The sequence below is a fragment of the Pongo pygmaeus genome, chromosome 6 (genome assembly GCF_028885625.2).
Source record: "Pongo pygmaeus isolate AG05252 chromosome 6, NHGRI_mPonPyg2-v2.0_pri, whole genome shotgun sequence".
Classification (NCBI taxonomy): domain Eukaryota; kingdom Metazoa; phylum Chordata; class Mammalia; order Primates; family Hominidae; genus Pongo; species Pongo pygmaeus.
In genome coordinates, this window is record NC_072379.2 from 106,049,328 (window position 1) to 106,068,237 (window position 18,910).

The 18,910-nt window shown below is 31.9% G+C and overlaps 2 protein-coding genes across 4 annotated transcripts in view; one reads left to right on the forward strand and one right to left on the reverse strand.

Annotated features, from left to right (window-relative positions):
- The window catches only part of COG5 (component of oligomeric golgi complex 5), a 377,356-nt gene that overhangs the window by 279,372 nt on the left and 79,074 nt on the right, over positions 1-18,910 (reverse strand). The window lies entirely within an intron of this gene.
- On the forward strand, positions 3,956-15,148 carry GPR22 (G protein-coupled receptor 22). 3 transcript variants are annotated; one of them, XM_063667703.1, is made up of 2 exons: positions 3,956-4,391; positions 5,325-15,148. In XM_063667703.1, exon 2 carries the CDS (start codon positions 8,019-8,021, stop codon positions 9,318-9,320), a length of 1,302 nt encoding a protein of 433 aa, XP_063523773.1. In that variant the 5' UTR covers positions 3,956-4,391; positions 5,325-8,018; the 3' UTR covers positions 9,321-15,148. The 3 variants fall into 3 exon arrangements, with proteins under 3 accessions (XP_063523773.1, XP_054350197.1, XP_054350196.1); XM_054494222.2 differs by lacking the exon at positions 3,956-4,391 and having other exon boundaries at positions 6,184-6,255; positions 7,993-15,148; XM_054494221.2 differs by lacking the exon at positions 3,956-4,391 and having other exon boundaries at positions 6,197-6,352; positions 7,993-15,148.

Sequence of the window (18,910 nt, forward strand, 5' to 3'; positions counted from 1 at the left end):
AAGGAAGCAAGAGAAAAGAGAAATCAATGGGGTGATGGAGCACAAACATGGCTATTTGTGTAGTTCCTTGATGAAAATATACGAGAAAAACATCAATAAAATCCATAATATTTAGGAAGGCAAAGAGGGATAGTAAGCAGTCAAAACAGTAAACCAGAAAACTGGATATGAAGGTAATAATTTGGACAAAGCCCCAAGGTAGACATGCCAACAGTTGTGCAACAGAGGGAGGCTAAATTGTAATAATAGTCACAGGATCCAAAGTGTAGGTATGCATGGAAAAATGGCAAGAAATGCCATGTATTTACTTTTATAATGTATGTGATTCTGGCAAATGACTTACAAACACAGTGTGAAAAGTAAAAATGAAAAAAACGTAAATGCCCAATTTAGGTGAAGTAGGGAAGGATGGGAAAGAATGGCTTTGGATTTTCTATCTGTTAAGTGTATGCAATTCTGATGCATGTGCTTTATCAAATATAATCAGTTTTCAATTATTCTCATACAGAAAATGAATCACCAATGTTGTTGATTCTCTATGACTTCAGCTACTCCCCACTTGATGGAAGTTCAGCAGATGGTCCATTTCTATTTTTCTGATGAAATATTTGTTGTGAAATAAATGTAAAGTTGAGAAGCCAAATAAAATCTCTGAATTGGCGTTAAAGCAAAATAAACCTTTTTTCTATGGGCTCCAGTATCAGAGAGAGTTCAAGGTTTACTACGCTAAGTATCCATTGAAAAAGGACCCTTGTCGCAATACAGCTCAAAACTGATTTTCAGCAATTAAAAATTGTTTGTACATAGATACCTTAAAATTGTTTCAAAGTACTTTCAGTTATGGTGAATTCCAATATTTCACAAAGCTGAGTTTTTATTTACAAACTCAGAGAATCTTCAAAACTGTGGCATCAGAACTAGCCACAAGCTGGGTAAGATGATTTGATATGAATAGTACAATATAAATACACAATAAATTACTCTGTCATAGTCACTGTTGTCCAAATTTAAGAAGACAAATACATAAAATTAGTCAGAGACTTCCCATAGGAGGAATTTTTAGGAATTAAAACAGATATGCAATTAAAATACTTATAACTAAAAAGAAAAGCACAACTTTTAAAAAAGGATTTTAATTGAGCTGTATTTTGGGGTTAGAATCACATCTAGTGCTTAGTTATCATTAGGAAGTCAAACTGCTCTCCTAGGTTAGTATATAAAGGTTATATTAATTGCACAAAATATATTAAATGCACAAGTGTGAGTGTTACTATGGAAACAAGGATCTTCATAAATTGATAATCTGATATTATTATTTTTTTTTTTTTGAGACCTAGTCTCACCTTGTTGCCCAGGCTGGAGGGGTAGTGGTGCGATCGCAGCTCACTGCAATCTCTGCCACTCAGGTTCAAGCGATTCTCATTCCTCAACCTCCCGAGGAGCTGGACAAGAGGCTTGTGCCACCATGCCTAATTTTTGTATTTTTTGTAGAGACAGGGTTTCACCATGTTGGCCAGACTGGTCTCGAACTCTGGACCTCAAGTGATCCACCTGCCTCAGCCTCCCAAAGTGCTGGGATTACAGGCGAGAGCCACTGCACCCGGCCTGTAATTAATTTTTTTCATGAAAATAATATAATCTGATTCTCAATCAGTAGTTGAGATATTTGCATATTTGTTAAAAACAGGGGAAGCTGGAATTACCTTGTTAAGATTTCGGCATACCTTGTTAATCACCAATTTGTGGTTTTTAAAAAGGAAATAAAATTATACTAAGCATTGTACACAATAAAAAAAAAAAGTTTGTGATATCTTATTTATCCTTGGAGACAAGTTACTCATACAGAAAATAAAGAGCACTGTCTGTGCTCGAGCTACCATTATGGCTCAGAAACCCCAGATTTTGTTTTTTTGAAATAATCTGAATATAACTTGAAAACACTGTCTCACAAAGAGTTAAACAAAGCACAAAAATATACTTCAACAAAAGGAATCAAAGTTGACCCAAAGGACGTTTGACTTGCCAAAAATTATATAGGTAATAAATAGCAACTAAATCTAGATTATCCAATTCTAAGTCCCAAGACCTTCACAATTTTCCAAAGAGAGGCGGCCAACTGCCTAGTACAGCGTGGTTTGCAGTTTTAACATTGACTCTGCTGCTAACTTACCTTGACCCTTTCAAGTCAGTAAATTTCTCTGTACCTTGGTTTCTTCTACTTCATGGGTATATTTTGATGATAAACATAAGCAACTACTTGAACTCTGGCAGAAAAGCACTCTGCTGTGTTAATAATCTCCTCGTCCCCATTACATATTTCCACTGATGCCATGCTTTCTCTGGTCTTAGTTTTAAGCTTAAATGAATGTGTGTGCTGTGGTGTGTGTGTGTGTGTGTGTGTGTGTGTATGTGTTTCTGTGTGTGTAAGTTATCTTTATAAATGGCTGGCATTCTAGCAAGATCCTTTTCCCCAACTTTCAAAATGCATGAATAGCAGCACAACATTTTCATTTTTAGAATTACCAAAGCCTTGCCACCCAAAGCTGTGCAGAAGATTTTAGAAATTCACAACAAAATTTTCCACCATATTACTCTCAACTTCTATAGAAATGCAACTCACAACTCATATTGGTCAGCTATTCCCCTATAAAGATTCAACACTACCAGTGGAAGATTATAAAAATGCATACTGCTTTTCAAAATAATAATAGTTCCAGTTGCAAATAAAAAACAGTATACATTTTGAAAAATGAAGGTCACTAAATATTCCTAAAATAATGGAAACAGGTGATAATTAACATTCTAACAGTTTAGCCACATGTAATGTCTTCTAGTTTGTCAACAGAGTCCAGCTGTTTTATCTACTTAAGTCTGAAAGAAATTTATCCTCACCATTAAAAACAGAAACTTATAGGTAACTAAAATTAATAGAAATTTAATTTTAAATATTTTAATTTTATTTTTAATATTAAATTTTAATTTTAATTAAATATTTAAATATTTAATTTTAAATATTCACTACTTGTACCATTATTTTCATTTTGAAAATGTATCTACCTTATAATGATTTGGCTTTATAACTTATAAAGACATGTAACTCACTTTATCCTTTAAAATAATATTTTACTAACAACATTAGTGTGTAGCTACATATAATATTTAAGAAACAGCAATCTACTAATAAATGTGCCCAGGTCAAAAATAGAATAAGCCAACTGAAATAAAATATTATAGCAAATGATCAGTATACATCTACCAAATAAAAGGGTTATCAAAGGTGAAGACCAAGTAGTAATCTCCAAAAGTAATACAATGATTACTGATTGAAGTTTTACAGCCTGAGACTAAGCTACTACAATGAAATGTTTAAAAAATATTTTAGGTTATTATCACCTTAGGTCAATCTGATTATTATTTTGAATGAATGAATGAATGAAATGAATGAATACCCAAATGAATGAATACTGAAGTGAAGTCATGACAATGTTTAACACCTTGAGATGCTCACAACAATTTGGAATACCCAGAGAAGACGACTTGAATACAAACAAACTATTTGAAATTCAATGTGGCTCACAGTAAAGATGCAGTGGGTTTCTATTTGTAGAACAAAGATCTCAATCAAAAACCTATATATGACTAAAATATTCTCAAATGCAATTATCAAGGCTTTAAAAAGAATATATACTTTTTACTATGTAATTCTGTCCTGTTCCCCCACCTCCCTGCATTTTTTTTAATGTTTGGCATAAGTGACCAACAAACCAGAATAGAATACACATTTTTAAAATACTAATTTACACATATTCTATTTAAGAACAACATACAACCACTCATAAATTTAGCCTTTTTAAAAAAGTGTCCTTTATATAAAACAGTGGGGAGCGGGGGAAATCCCTGCTATACATATGAAGCACAGTTTAAGCCCAATACAACTGACCAATCAAAATTAGTGAATGCACTGCATCTCTCTGCAGTGGAGAGAAGCGACAAGGTAGGCTGTCATTCTGCAAAAGCTGCCCGGAACAGGCTTTCCTCTGAAAAGCAGTGCCGTTCCTTTTTAGAAAGACTGAATCTAAATGTTGTCTCTGGAGACAAGAAGCCTTCAGTATGTCAAATTACTTTCATTATGTATTTTCAGATGCTTATTGATTCCACAGTAGGAAGAGTGAGAGACTGCAGCAGCCTCTAAGCAGCACTACATGTTCCATACATTAGCAGTACTGCTGAAACAATGGCACACTACAGACATGTATTTTCATTAAGGTCATTTTCGAAGAGATGTTTATGACCCTCTTCCCCCAGTCCTCTACTAACAAGTGAACAAAATGAATCAATCCAAACTGGAAATGCTTCAACTACATCAAGAATTTATCAAATCTTTAGCGGAGGTAAGATTTGTTCCTATTATAGTATACAGCTGCTTTTGAACCGGCATAGTGGGGTAAAAATTACTTTGAAAAATTTCAGCCTAAATTTTAAGAGTTTGTTTAATTCTACTTATTGCTAGACATGTATTTTAAGATCTATTTCTTTTAAGACATGCTACATTTTAAATGTAATTTTTTAGGATGCATTGTTAAATACAAATATTCTTTGTAAATTCACTATGAAGACAGCTTTTGAGTCACTTCAGATATACTAAATATTTTTAATGTAATCAGTACAGTTTTTCTCCAGTGTTCCAAAATGCTTATGTTTCTTAAAAGAACTAGGTTTACTATTTTGCTGTTACTTATTACTTAATTTTATGTTAAGTTTATTATTGGGCAAGTTCATTGAAAATTAATTTGCAGTTACAATTTTTATTACCTTTTGTATTTCAACCACATGAACAATTCATCAATGGAAATTTATAGTATTTTATGAAATGTTTTAATGAGTTAAAATTCAAAGCATGTGCTAATAACTAGGCAAGTTACAATATTTTTACAGCAAAAAATGTTGTTAAATTTATTACAAAGAAGAAATAACAGTATGTTTAGTGTATGTTAATTGTTCATCATCTCTGAAAATACAGGTTAGCTTCTAAAATGAGAGCAGAAATTAGTTTTAAAAAATATAGCTTTTCTCTCACAATTGTATTTGAAATGTGAACTCTATTGTTAAATAACATAATACATAATATATACAATCTTTATTAGGAAAAAAGACTTTTATTTAAAGAAACTTAATTTTATGCATATAGCTGTGGCTCTAATAATACAGTTTGGTTATTTTGATAACAAATACTGGATAGTTTTTAAACAAAACTAAAGTAACTTTCAATTAATTGCAAATTATTAAAAACCCTATTTCTTAACCAATTTTCTTCTTTTCACAAGGGCCGATAGCAGCGAATTCAGTATTTACAACTGACAATATGAAGAATGCAATTGACTGAGCATCTCCCTAGCTGTCTGAACTACGAACTGCAAGATGTTCTTGTAACATGACTTTAAGACATTAAGGAGTTAAAACCAGGGAATAGGTCTACATTACTGATGGAATATAAAAAATCAACTGTATCCTAAGAAGATGCTACATAAAATAACCACAAAAAGAAAAACAATATAACTGTAAAAGCCTGAAAAGAATTTTTAAAAGGGGAAGTTTATACTTTTATATACCAGAATTGTGGAAGTTACTGATTCTGGAAGACATAATGAAACATGAATTTCCAAAAAGAAAACAAAATACTTTATCAGCACACAAAAGGAAGATTTAGCAAGTGTTTTCTGCACTAAATATTCAGATATTCATATCAATTGGTATGACTAATGGATTTTTCTATCTGACTTTTATGACCAATTATGTATCCTCTTCTAATGAAAACAAACAAAATTAAACAGCAGATGGTTTTTATCAAAAGGACATGGCCTGGATTTATAATATAAAGCAAGTTATGTGATCAAGAAATCATTTCAAAATAGTGAGCACTGCTATTAAAAACAGATTTACAATGGTAACAAAAGGATGTCTAAATATATTTTAGAAGCTACAAACCTTATGTTTCCTTTTTTGTTTTCACATATTCTGGAAAATAAAGAAATATTATCATGTACTCCATCAAAGGGAAACATAATTCCTATCATCTGAGGAAATTTCTCTTGGCCGTGACTTTTTAAAGCAAAACAAATACAAATATTATGTACTGTTCTTTAGAAATCCATCAGCCAACTAAATCTCATAATGCATGCAGTTGAAGTATTGGAGAGAAAACGAAAGAATTCCTACAAGACATGAAATAAAACACAGCTACTTCACTGTTGTCAGGTAAAAATTCATGTCAAAATCTGTCAATGATATCATGTATCAATTTGTCAAAAACTGCCATAGTGAACCAAAAGGCCCATAAGGCAACAGCAAACAGGTAGGTCAGAAGATGCATGCACCCCACCACACTGTTTAACATTTACAAAAGAACAGAATCTTGCTCTAAAGAAAATGTATTTTTCTTAATCATCATTTAACTTGACATTTCTGCTTTATTTAATTATAAATCTAACTGATGTGATAAAGACCTGATGTTTAATCTGTCAGTTCAGAAAATTTGGCACACTTAAAATTTTCCATTTTTATAGGATTTCAATGTTAGCTAAGACCATAGCTTACTTGAATAAATATACCTCTAGTAATATTTCACACTAATTCAAAAGAAATAATGTTACCATTTGTGTTTCTGCAATATTATTCCCAGAAAACATGCATAAATAAAACTGTATTCTAAAACCTGTCAAATATAACATCAAGTGAAAGTTAACATGAATTTTGAAAATTATTAGCTTTTATAATTTATGTTTAATATGATTTTGCAGTTGAAATGCTGTATTTGAAATGTGAAATATAGTTGGTTGTATGAGTTCATATTTTAAAATGAATATACTGATTAACTGACATTTTAGCCCAGAACATTAGACATTATTTTTTACAAATTATTCTAAACCCCTATATATTAAAATATAGATTTGCATGAATTAGCAAAAGCGTTTGTATTTTTTTAATTTTTCTTCAAAATTAGACAATGGGTGATATATACAAAAGGTTTCACAGGTAATGTGTAACTTTAAAAGCTTCCTCAAAAAACGGGCTTCACATACTCCTTTTCTCTAAAATTTCATCTTTTACTTTAAAAATTCAGTTTAAACAATGTCAACTGATATATTCCTTTAAACTACTTCAAAAATGGCTATTTCTTAATGTGATATTAAATTTCAATTTTCTGTTTCCACAAGATACAAGAGGGTGTGGTCACAAAATAAATCATTTCATAGGAGTGATTAGTGCTCTTTTACCAAGCTTTGTAGCTTTTTATTTTAGCATAATGTCCCATTTCTTCTAATTTTTAAGTTTGCCAATTGCAAAGTTCAGTGAGCACTGTAACTGTGATATGTAAAATATTTATCATTGGCCTATTTCTGTGGGAAATAACCCCAAATATCACCAAGCACATTGTTGACTTCTGAATATGAATTCAATCAACATGGATAAAGCATCTTAAACTAGTGCTCTGTACCATTTGTCATTTTAAATGAACACTTGTCCTGTTCATTTGAAATCTCACAGGAATAACTTACACCTACACTCATTATGCTAGAGCATATTAAAATAGCATTCATTTGGTACCTACTCACAACATTTAAATGAAATTTTAAGACACTGGGATGAAATTAATTTTGTATGCTAGGTAGTTTTATCATATAAAAATACACTTTATCTCAAATAATAAGCTTGAAATACTCAAATGAGAAAAGCCCTTTAGCATATTAAGTAACTTTACACTACAGAGGAACAATTTCCATAGTTATTTCTTCAAAAGGAAAACACAATTTTCTTTTATATCAAAACAATGCAAACTTGATGGTTCTTAATTCTTCATATTCTATTAATAGTTTACAAGCTTAAAAATTAAACTAAGTACACAATTGAAAGATTTTTTTTTCTTACAAAGAACACGTTATACGTCATATAAATTGCCAAATATCAAATAGTTTATTCTATTTCACTTTCTAGGGAAAAAAACCAACTGCTCCAAAAGAATGTGTTTTTCTCCCATTCTGGAAATCAACATGCAGTCTGAATCTAACATTACAGTGCGAGATGACATTGATGACATCAACACCAATATGTACCAACCACTATCATATCCGTTAAGCTTTCAAGTGTCTCTCACCGGATTTCTTATGTTAGAAATTGTGTTGGGACTTGGCAGCAACCTCACCGTATTGGTACTTTACTGCATGAAATCCAACTTAATCAACTCTGTCAGTAACATTATTACAATGAATCTTCATGTACTTGATGTAATAATTTGTGTGGGATGTATTCCTCTAACTATAGTTATCCTTCTGCTTTCACTGGAGAGTAACACTGCTCTCATTTGCTGTTTCCATGAGGCTTGTGTATCTTTTGCAAGTGTCTCAACAGCAATCAACGTTTTTGCTATCACTTTGGACAGATATGACATCTCTGTAAAACCTGCAAATCGAATTCTGACAATGGGCAGAGCTGTAATGTTAATGATATCCATTTGGATTTTTTCTTTTTTCTCTTTCCTGATTCCTTTTATTGAGGTAAATTTTTTCAGTCTTCAAAGTGGAAATACCTGGGAAAACAAGACACTTTTATGTGTCAGTACAAATGAATACTACACTGAACTGGGAATGTATTATCACCTGTTAGTACAGATCCCAATATTCTTTTTCACTGTTGTAGTAATGTTAATCACATACACCAAAATACTTCAGGCTCTTAATATTCGAATAGGCACAAGATTTTCAACAGGGCAGAAGAAGAAAGCAAGAAAGAAAAAGACAATTTCTCTAACCACACAACATGAGGCTACAGACATGTCACAAAGCAGTGGTGGGAGAAATGTAGTCTTTGGTGTAAGAACTTCAGTTTCTGTAATAATTGCCCTCCGGCGAGCTGTGAAACGACACCGTGAACGACGAGAAAGACAAAAGAGAGTCTTCAGGATGTCTTTACTGATTATATCTACATTTCTTCTCTGCTGGACACCAATTTCTGTTTTAAATACCACCATTTTATGTTTAGGCCCAAGTGACCTTTTAGTAAAATTAAGATTGTGTTTTTTAGTCATGGCTTATGGAACAACTATATTTCACCCTCTATTATATGCATTCACTAGACAAAAATTTCAAAAGGTCTTGAAAAGTAAAATGAAAAAGCGAGTTGTCTCTATAGTAGAAGCTGATCCCCTGCCTAATAATGCTGTAATACACAACTCTTGGATAGATCCTAAAAGAAACAAAAAAATTACCTTTGAAGATAGTGAAATAAGAGAAAAATGTTTAGTGCCTCAGGTTGTCACAGACTAGAGAAAAGTCTAAGTTTCACCAAATCCACATTCAAATGAGTTTTAAATTTAAATTGTAAAAACTGATATTACTGCCAAATATAAGAAAAATATTTTAAGTATTGATTATGTTGTAAATTTTCAATGTGAATGTCAATTAGATAGGTCATATATATTCAATTTCTTCATTACTTAATGTATTTGTTGCATGGCAGTTTGTTAAAGTACTATCATGTGTATATTTTGTCAATATTATGTCCAACAGAAAATATTCATGTAAGTCATATTTTTTAAAGAATAAATACATAGCCTTAAAACAGTGTATAACTTTAAAATGTAACTGACATAGGTATCCTTGCTTTATTTTTTAAGTTAAAATGCATTGTTTCTAAGCCACGAACTACAGATATATTTATATTACAACTGGAGTAGCATTTTAATCTAAAAACCAAAATTATGGGCTCAAAACAATCCAGTATTTTCCATACCACTATGCTATGTTTCCTGGTATAGTGTATTTGCTATATATGATGCATCAAAAATAATTAAGTACGTATGAAGCTTTATTCTTTTAAATGTAAAAAATCATAGAATTTATCAAAATTTTAAAATTAATGAACCAAAAAAACCTCTGTATACACACCAAAATAGAGAAACTTTAAAATTCATGTTTACTAGGAAAAAAAAGATTGATTTTCTAAGTTCAAGGACAGTATGCCTATAATATACAAATGAAATGAAAATAAAGGGAAGGAAGAATACTAAAGCACCAGCCTCTTTCTTCCTTCCTCACTTTGCTTAAGTCTAAGCCAAATGCTCTGGATTCATATAGTACAATGATTTAAAAAAAAAAAAAAAAAGTACATCAAAATAAACTGACTTCCTAACTTTATTCAACTCAGCCCTTTTGTATAATAGAAAGTTAACTACCCAAATCTGAATACCAGGAATGAAAAAAAAAGACTTTAAATCATTATAGAAAAGTCTAACAAAGCCTCTAATTTTAGATACATACAACTTTAGAGTAATATAGTTTATACAATGTTCCTACCAAATCATAGCTCCCAAGTAATTCAAAATGTAGTTGTTTTATTCCCACAATGAAATCACTAAGGTAACAATAAGTCTTGTCACTTTTCTACCGTACCATCACTTAACTTTAGGCATTTTTCTCTCCCACCCTCAATTCATGTGGGAAAATCATGAAATTACTAACCCTAACTACAGATTACAAGGATTGGGAATCTCATATCAAACAAATATTTTCCAATTGTTATAATGTAATACTCTATCAATAACTGTCAATATCACTATCAGAAATTTAGCAATAAGTTATTTAAAATAGGAATATACTGCATTGTAATTGGTCAGCTGAACAACTTTTATTCTATTTTCTGAAACCGTATCCACTAAACCAAGTAGCAATTCATTTTTAAAGAAAATATTAAATGTCTAAAAATTCAATAATATATCACTTTTATATAAATAAATGAGATTTATCCAGTCTAGTTTACTGAATACCCTAATCCTTGGAGAAATGAATACCATGCAATAGCTTGAACTCACTAAGGTTACATGACAAATTAAATAGTAATTTACTTCTGATAATAATGTTAACATAATGTCAAATCTTGGCAAAAGCCCAATTTCCTTCTGTCTTATTTTCTACTGTTTTTTGGAATTTAAAAAAAATGCTTCAATTTGACAAAAGGTAGTATAAGCAAGTAAGATATTTTTTGAAACCCCAAAGAGAAATTAACACTTCAGGCACAAAACGATTAAGAAAATTTTCGTCTGGTAAATACATTTGGCACAGACTAGCTCCTAATCTTCTTTTATTTTTTACCCCAGGAAGTAAAACAAACTCATTAATATCTTCATTTAAAAATTTAAAAAATGATTTTTATAATTGGACTCCCAAGCATAAATTAAAATTTTAGTATCTAGTTTTATAATCTTAATAAAAATTAGACTATTTTTAGAACCTTCATATTAAGAAAAACTCCCTTGTGTTTTAAATATTTTTATTCTTCAGGTTTATAACTATGCCAAAGAACTCAGTATAAAAAGAGATTTCTAATATATTTGTCTAAACTGCTTTCATGCCTTCTTGTCCTCTGTAATAAGAAATTAAATAAGAAATAAATGGTAAATATTACATTGCCCTTTAAACTGCTATCATTTCTATACTTGACACTGAAGCAGACATTTAACAAGCATTTTTGACCATCTGTAATGATCTTTCAGGTATACAAAAGTGCATCAACTGATTTACGACAAAGAAAACATACCTATCAGAAAACTTCTAACAGCTTTTTAATGTGCTAAGTAGTATATAATATGTAAACCAAAATAATATTTATGTGTTAAAAATTTAGCTTCAAGAACAAGTCACAACTATGTTTCCAACTACTGACCTCAGCTTAAATGTGAGAATGAGAAGCTTAGACAACTTTTTGTATTAAACATCTGTTCTATGAAAAGATGAAATATTTCTATTTTCTTTATGTTGGTCTTCATTACAATGTGTGAATTTTTCACTTTATTTCAAATAATTTTGCTCAAAAAAGCATTAAGGCTAATTCTTCCTGTTAGAATGAAAAAATTGAAAATGCAAACGCAATAGAGGCAACAATAAACTCAATATGGGATCTTTCTTAAAACTAAATTTTTCTATCCATATATCATAAATCATAGGCATAGATATCAATTTCTACATAGTTAATTGGGTCATTTCTTCCAAAGGATAAAAAGCCCTTAGTAGCCCTTAGTAGGGCTTATTCCGCATAGTATTTTAAATACCAACCAAATATGAGCTCAACAAGATGTGGTAAATTTTATTTGCTTTGTTTTGTGTGTTAATTTAAGGGAGTTGTTACTCTACCAACTACTACTGAACAAACGTTCAAACTTATTGTGAAGGTAGAATTATTTATAATTATATGTCTTTTAAAATGCCATTCATGATAATTCTGTACTTCTGACCCAAGTCAATTGTTAGTTGTATGTTCTATTCTTTCATCCTTTAACTAAAATAACAGTAGTCTCCCCCTATCCGTGGTTTTACCTGCTGCAGTTTCAGTTACCCATGGTCAGTTAGCATGGTCATCTCTGTGGTCCAAAAATATTAAATGGAAAATTCCAGAAATAAACAATTTATAAGTTTTAAATTGTTATATTTAAACTTATTTATAAATTTATGTATAATTGTACTACTTTATTATTAGTTGTTGTTATATCCTACTGTGTCTGATATATGACTTTATCATAGTTATGTATGTATAGGAAAAAAACATAGTACATGATATACTATCTATAGGGTTCAATACTATCCATAGTTTCAGACATCCTCTGGTGGTCTTGGGATGTATCCATGAAGATAAGGGGGGACGAATGTGTAGCAAAATCTCAGTTCCTTGGGCATTAAAAACCAGATTCTTCAATGAACTGAAATTAGACTTAAGGGTTAAAAAATCTAAAATCATTAGAAAATAGGACCTTAGTAGGGCTTATTCCACACAGTATTTCAACGCTACTTCTCAAAGTCAATAAAACTTTTAATTTTATTGCATTTCATGATTATACAATTAAGTAAACTTTGTGATTCAATTAGCATTTAAAATCTTACAGAAAAGAGGCATTTTGGCAGATACTTTGAATTATATGAAAGAGTCATTACCCTCAAGAGCTTAAAATCTAGAGTCAAGGTATTAAAAAGTATGGCAATACCTAAAAACAGAGGCAGATGTGGTAAATACTATAAAAGAAGAATAAAGTTCTTAATAGACTTTAGAAGAAAGGGATCATGTTGAATTTAAGAACAGTATAAAGAAAAACATTGCTGAATAAAGCTGCTGCAGCATATTCTGGAAGAGCAAATTGTTCTTTGGAAGAAAGGTAATACAGTAGCGAGAAGTTATCTGGAAAGTTAAATTTGGGCCATAAGATAGAAAGCCTTCTATCTTATGCTAGAAGAGGTATCTGAGCAGGGAAATTACAAGGTGAAAAAATGAGCTTCAAAAAAACAAATAAAACAGCAACACATAGACAGAATTGATGAGACACAGAAGATAGGAAGCTGCTGCCATCACCTTCATAGCTAGTGAAAGGCCTGGCAAAAAGTGATGGCACTAGCTTGACAAGGGAGTGTACAGATGTGACAGGCAACGGGAAGGCAGAATCAATATTTACTAACTAGCTAGGAAAGAAAACTGGCATAAGAGACTAAAGAATTAAAAATGATGACCATAAGGAAGACCATAAGAAACAGATTATCCGCAATAATCAAATAACTATTTAATTATGCTTTGCATAAATTACATTGATAACACAGGCAAAAACAAAAAGATTATCTGGCAAGGCAGAAAACTCAATGAAGTAAAATAACATTAAATAATGTTCTAGTTATTAGAAGCTATTCAGAATGAAAATTTCGAATTGATGTTTTAAATTATCTACTTTATATATTTTTCAATTGGTTTATTCCATTTTTCCATTAAACACATATTTTCTAATAACTATTTTAACTATAAAAAATACACAGTGAGAAAATACCAATGTATATGAAGTAAAACACACAAATGTCATCCTTTGCTTTTTTCCCTGAATAATTTATTACGGGCATCCATCCAACTCTTTATAAACATATCGTCCTCATTCTTGGTTAATGGCTACATAAAAATAGTTTTTAATTAAAATGTTTTAAAATAGCAACATTTCTAAAGGATAATAGTAATTAAAGGGCAAATAAAGCTTTTTCTATTCCATTTAAGTGACTTCAAACTGTATTTCAAAATCATGTTAGAAAATTCACATTTTCAGTTTCAATTAAAAATTAAAATTTTTAATTGCCAAGTTACCTTTGGCAACTGAGAAGGTTATATTTCAGAATGAAGGCAAGAAGCAATGGGAAAACCATAAAATAATGTATTTCTTTTATCCTTTCCACTAAATAAGATGAGAAATAAGAAAACTAAAGTAAACTTTTACCAACTGTTTTCTTTGTATCTCAGATGAGCACTTGTATGTACTCATGAATGTAAGCCCCCACTCAGGGACTGCAGTGAACTCTAAGAAAGTTAAAAATGAGTTGACCAATAATAAATGTTAGAAATTTAGAAGTTCAGATCATATCGTAAAAGAGAAAGTAAGGAGATAAAAGAACCCAGATGAGGCTGGAAAAAGACCTAAAATATTCAAAGATGCTAAGCTCTTAGAGAAATACAAATAGAATACAGAACTGTAGGTTAGAGCTCACAAAAGAAACTAATTTGAAGATTGACTTTTTTCTAAAAAGCATTCAAAAAAGCAAAAGATACCTCCATTGAGAGGCTGCACATACTAGAAATGTAACAAACACTCCATCATAACAAGTAGAATAAATATTAAATATTACAATTTATAGATATTTAGAACAAAATGGCATTGAAATGTGGAAACAAATGGAAAAGTGGGCTTATCACTAATACAAAAGCCATCAACTTTTCAGAAATACTCATTTTTTTCAGGACAAAAAAAGCCAAGTGAACGTAATCACAATAATATTTCTTCCCTTGCTCATATTAAAACAACATGTGAAAATAATCCTAAGTGTCTCTCCCATTCTATTCACACATTTTCTACAGGCCTCCAAAAGCTGTATCCATGGCTTTCAAATATGACAGCTTTGTACTTGCACCAGCAAGTGTTAAAATGTGCTGTCATTCCTGTCACTGACACCAATATCAACTCCCTGCCACTATCAAACCCTGAAGCATCAAGTAAGATAAGGGAGGTGAGCTAAGTCTGTCTGGGATTGAGGTCATTTTCGTCACCCTGCTTCCATGAGAGCAATATGTCATATTTTTCTCAGAGGTATTAAGCAAGGCAGACTACCAAAGCACATCAACCAATTTATCAGGATGAAGAGAGAAAGTGCCTAGCGAGGATGACAAGGTTATGGGGAAACTGCTTTTCCCTCAGACAGCTGTGGACACATAATACTCATAAGATTTGAAAAATTAAATGTTTTAAATTTAATATAAAATTTTAAAATGTCAATGCTAACAAATGAGAGCACTGGCCACATTAAATGTAGACTGTAGGAGTGAGAAATACATATGGGACTGTAGTGAGGTAATAACTATATATTAATATATTTATACTTCAATCAGCCAGTAATATTACACACAATCCCGTATGTCATATACTATAAACTGAGTACACTGGTTGGGTATACTGCATATTGATTGGGTAAAGAAGAATCAAAGATATATATTTCATCCAAAATATTGCTAATGCCTTAGGACAGGTTGAAATATAAAATATCAAATTTACATACTCTGTACTTTAAAAAGTCTCACTCTCAATTCTTAAAAAAGCTTTGTCTTTTCTTTTGCTGTTAAATTTTTTCCAACTATCACTTCTTACAAACAACAAAATGCTAGCAAACTGTAGCTACCTAACAATTTTATAAAAATTGTCTTAAATGCACACAATACAATAACAGTTGGTAATACTAATGTACTTTCGCACTACTTTTATAATACTTTTATACTGCTTTTATAATGCCTCCCAAAAAAGTACCTGATACATACCGACTGATAAGTAAATATTAGTGGAACTGAAAATGAACAAATTTTTAACCTCAGACCCTACTGTTGTATCTTGTTTAGAAGGTTGTTTCTCAAAATGTAGTCCACCTCTGTCAGAGATTCTGTGGTACTTTTTAAAATGCCAATTCCTGGGCCCCATCTCTGACCCTCTGACTTACTGAGTCAGAATCTCTGAGGTTGCAATCCTGAAAAAAAAAAATCTTTTTTTTTTTTTTTTTTTGGAGACAGGGACTCGCTCTCTCACCCAGGTTGGGGTGCAGTGGTACAATCATGGCTCACTGCAGCCTCGAACTCTGAGACTCAAGCGATTCTCTCACCTTAGCCTCCTGAGTAGCCCGGACTACAGGCAGGCACCACCATGCCCAGCTAATTTAACAAAAAAAATTTTGTAGAGACAGGGTCTCATTATGTTGCCAAGGTTGGTCTCAAACTCCTGGTCTCAAGCAATCCTCCCACCTTGGCCTCCCAAAGTTCTGGGATTATAGGTGTGAGCCACCGCGCCCAACCAATATATGTTTTAATAAGTACTCTCAGGTGATTTGTGTGCTGACGTTTAAGAATTACTACTTTAGATATCAGAAGACAGACTATGTATCAAGGTGATATTCAGGTAATAAATGAAAAGGTACAGAAGCAGCTCTTAATTCAGACTGTACTGCCTTCTTGAAAAAACTCCTCCATTTACTTCATTTTAACTGATTAAATTTTAGTTGGATTACACATACTATAATCCAGTACTACCTTAGATTTCTAAGAAATAAAATGTTGTTTCTTTAAACAAGGTTATCTAGACAAAAGTTTCCTTTAAGAACCATATACTCTCAGAAGATAAAATGCTACCAAACACAAAACATTCACCATAAACTGTTATGTACTTCACTCAACCAAACTACTCAATTAATTATAAAATTGCATGGCTACTATTTTTCATAAAATTCTTACTCAAACCAGAAGTACTATTCTTGCACATTTTTGTTCATTTCACTATAAAACTTCTACTGAAACATAACTGACATAAAAGAATTACTTCTAAAATAAACTTGCAGTGAAAATACTTACAAATTGTATTTTGTATGTTTTGAACAAATGCCATTCAGGTTAGGTAGAGGTTTGAATCAAACATTTTTCTTTTGCTATTATTATTTACTTTGTACCATTAATGCAATTTAGTAAACAGTAACCTAATCTTTGATAATTTTATGACATCCTTTAAATTCCTATTCTGTATTATAATAGTTTAAGTAACACTGATACTTGATAAATGCCGCAAATGGTATTACGGAAACACTACTCTAGGAACATTTCTTATTAACTCTTTCACTAAGAACTTTTTCCAACCACACCGATATTATCTTTTGTTATTACTTTTGGTTTTTAGTATTTTCATTGATTTAATCATGAAACTAACCTATCACAACTTATTGAAAATGAGCATTACTGAAAATCAGCTGCTAGTGAATACAACTTAAAGATACAAAGACAAGGCTGGGCGTGGTGGCGCATGCCTGTAATCTCAGCACTTTGGGAGGCTGAGGTGGGTGGATCACCTGAGGTCGGGAGCTCGAGACCAGCCTGACCAACATGGAGAAACCCGTCTCTACTAAAAATACAAAATTAGCCGGGTGTGGTGGTGCATGCCTGTAATCCCAGCTACTTGGGAAGCTGAGGCAGAAGAATCACTTGAACCTGGGAGGCAAAGGTTGTCATGAGCCAAGATCGCACCATTGCACTCCAGCCTGGGAGGCAACAAGAGCGAAACTGCATCTAAAAAAAAAAAAAAAAAAAAAATACAAAGACCATAATTCAATAATTCAGGTGATTGGATATGGCCACGTTATAGAAAAATATTTGCCAAATAATATATTCCAGATAAACAATGGCTTTAGTATAGGGTTTCCTAGAGTCTCATAAAGTACCCTAAATCAGATGCAAAATGTCACGGGTGTGGTTATGCATTTTTTTTTTCCTAGAACAAAGATTGACAAATTCAGTAAGATCCTCCAAAGAGTATGTAACCCAAAACTAAAATAAAACTCATCGTCAGTGTTAGGAAGAAAGCAGGGAAGCAAAACTGGTAAATGTTAGATATAATTTTATTTATATATATCCTCCCTTATCCTAAAGATAATATAAAATAACTTTAGCATTTTCTTTTTCTTTTTTGAGACAGGGTCTCACTAGGTTGCCTAGGCTGGCCTCGTACTCCTGGGTTCAAGCAATCCTCCCTGCTCAGCCTCTCGAGTGGCTGGGGTGACAGGCGGGCACCATCGCTACCAGCAAGATGACTTTAAGAATTTTAGACACAACTGCACTAAATGAAAAAATAATAAAATCAGAGCAAAGAGCATGAAAAGAATGAAAAAATACTTGTATCATTAAGTCTTCTATTCTTACAAGAGGTGAGCCACAAATTGCTCCTTATGATTTCTTTTTAATTTTTATTTTAGGCTCTTTCTTTGAATTCTACATACTTTCTACTAGGTCATTTAAACAGGGAAAAGGAGCTGATTACATGTCTCAGCATTGGTAACATTAAAAACTCCCTAGATGCTCAGCAGAAGTACAAACTATTGGTACTAAGACCAGAGAGCAGTGACTCTCATGGGCCTTCCCATGTCTCTCACGGGTCTTCTCAATGTTTTCCACAACTACAACGATACCTTAAGTCTCACATGGTTGTTTCTTCTATCCCTCAATGTATAACACTGGCCACAAAAACCTTATAGAAAAGGCAACAAGAATTCTTACATAGCTAATGATTATAATTTTCTTCAATGTACAATAATAACATCAAACTAAAGTGAAATTTAGTAAAAAGAATTAGATGGGAATGGTTGTCTAGGTATAAAACCCTCTGCAACTCTGGTTTAATCCAGGGATAGATTCTAGAATGTTAAAACAGTGGATTTGAATCATTTTGTAACACACCTAAGAGGTCAATCAGACTGTGTAGAAAGGGGAGGGTAGTACCTCCAACTGAAAAGAAGACAAGCGTTCTTAAAAACAAAAATGTCCTCTA

What these genes read in the sequence shown, in the direction of transcription:
- GPR22 (XM_063667703.1), top strand. Translation starts at nt 8,019, where the DNA reads ATGTGTTTTTCTCCCATTCTGGAAATCAACATGCAGTCTGAATCTAAC.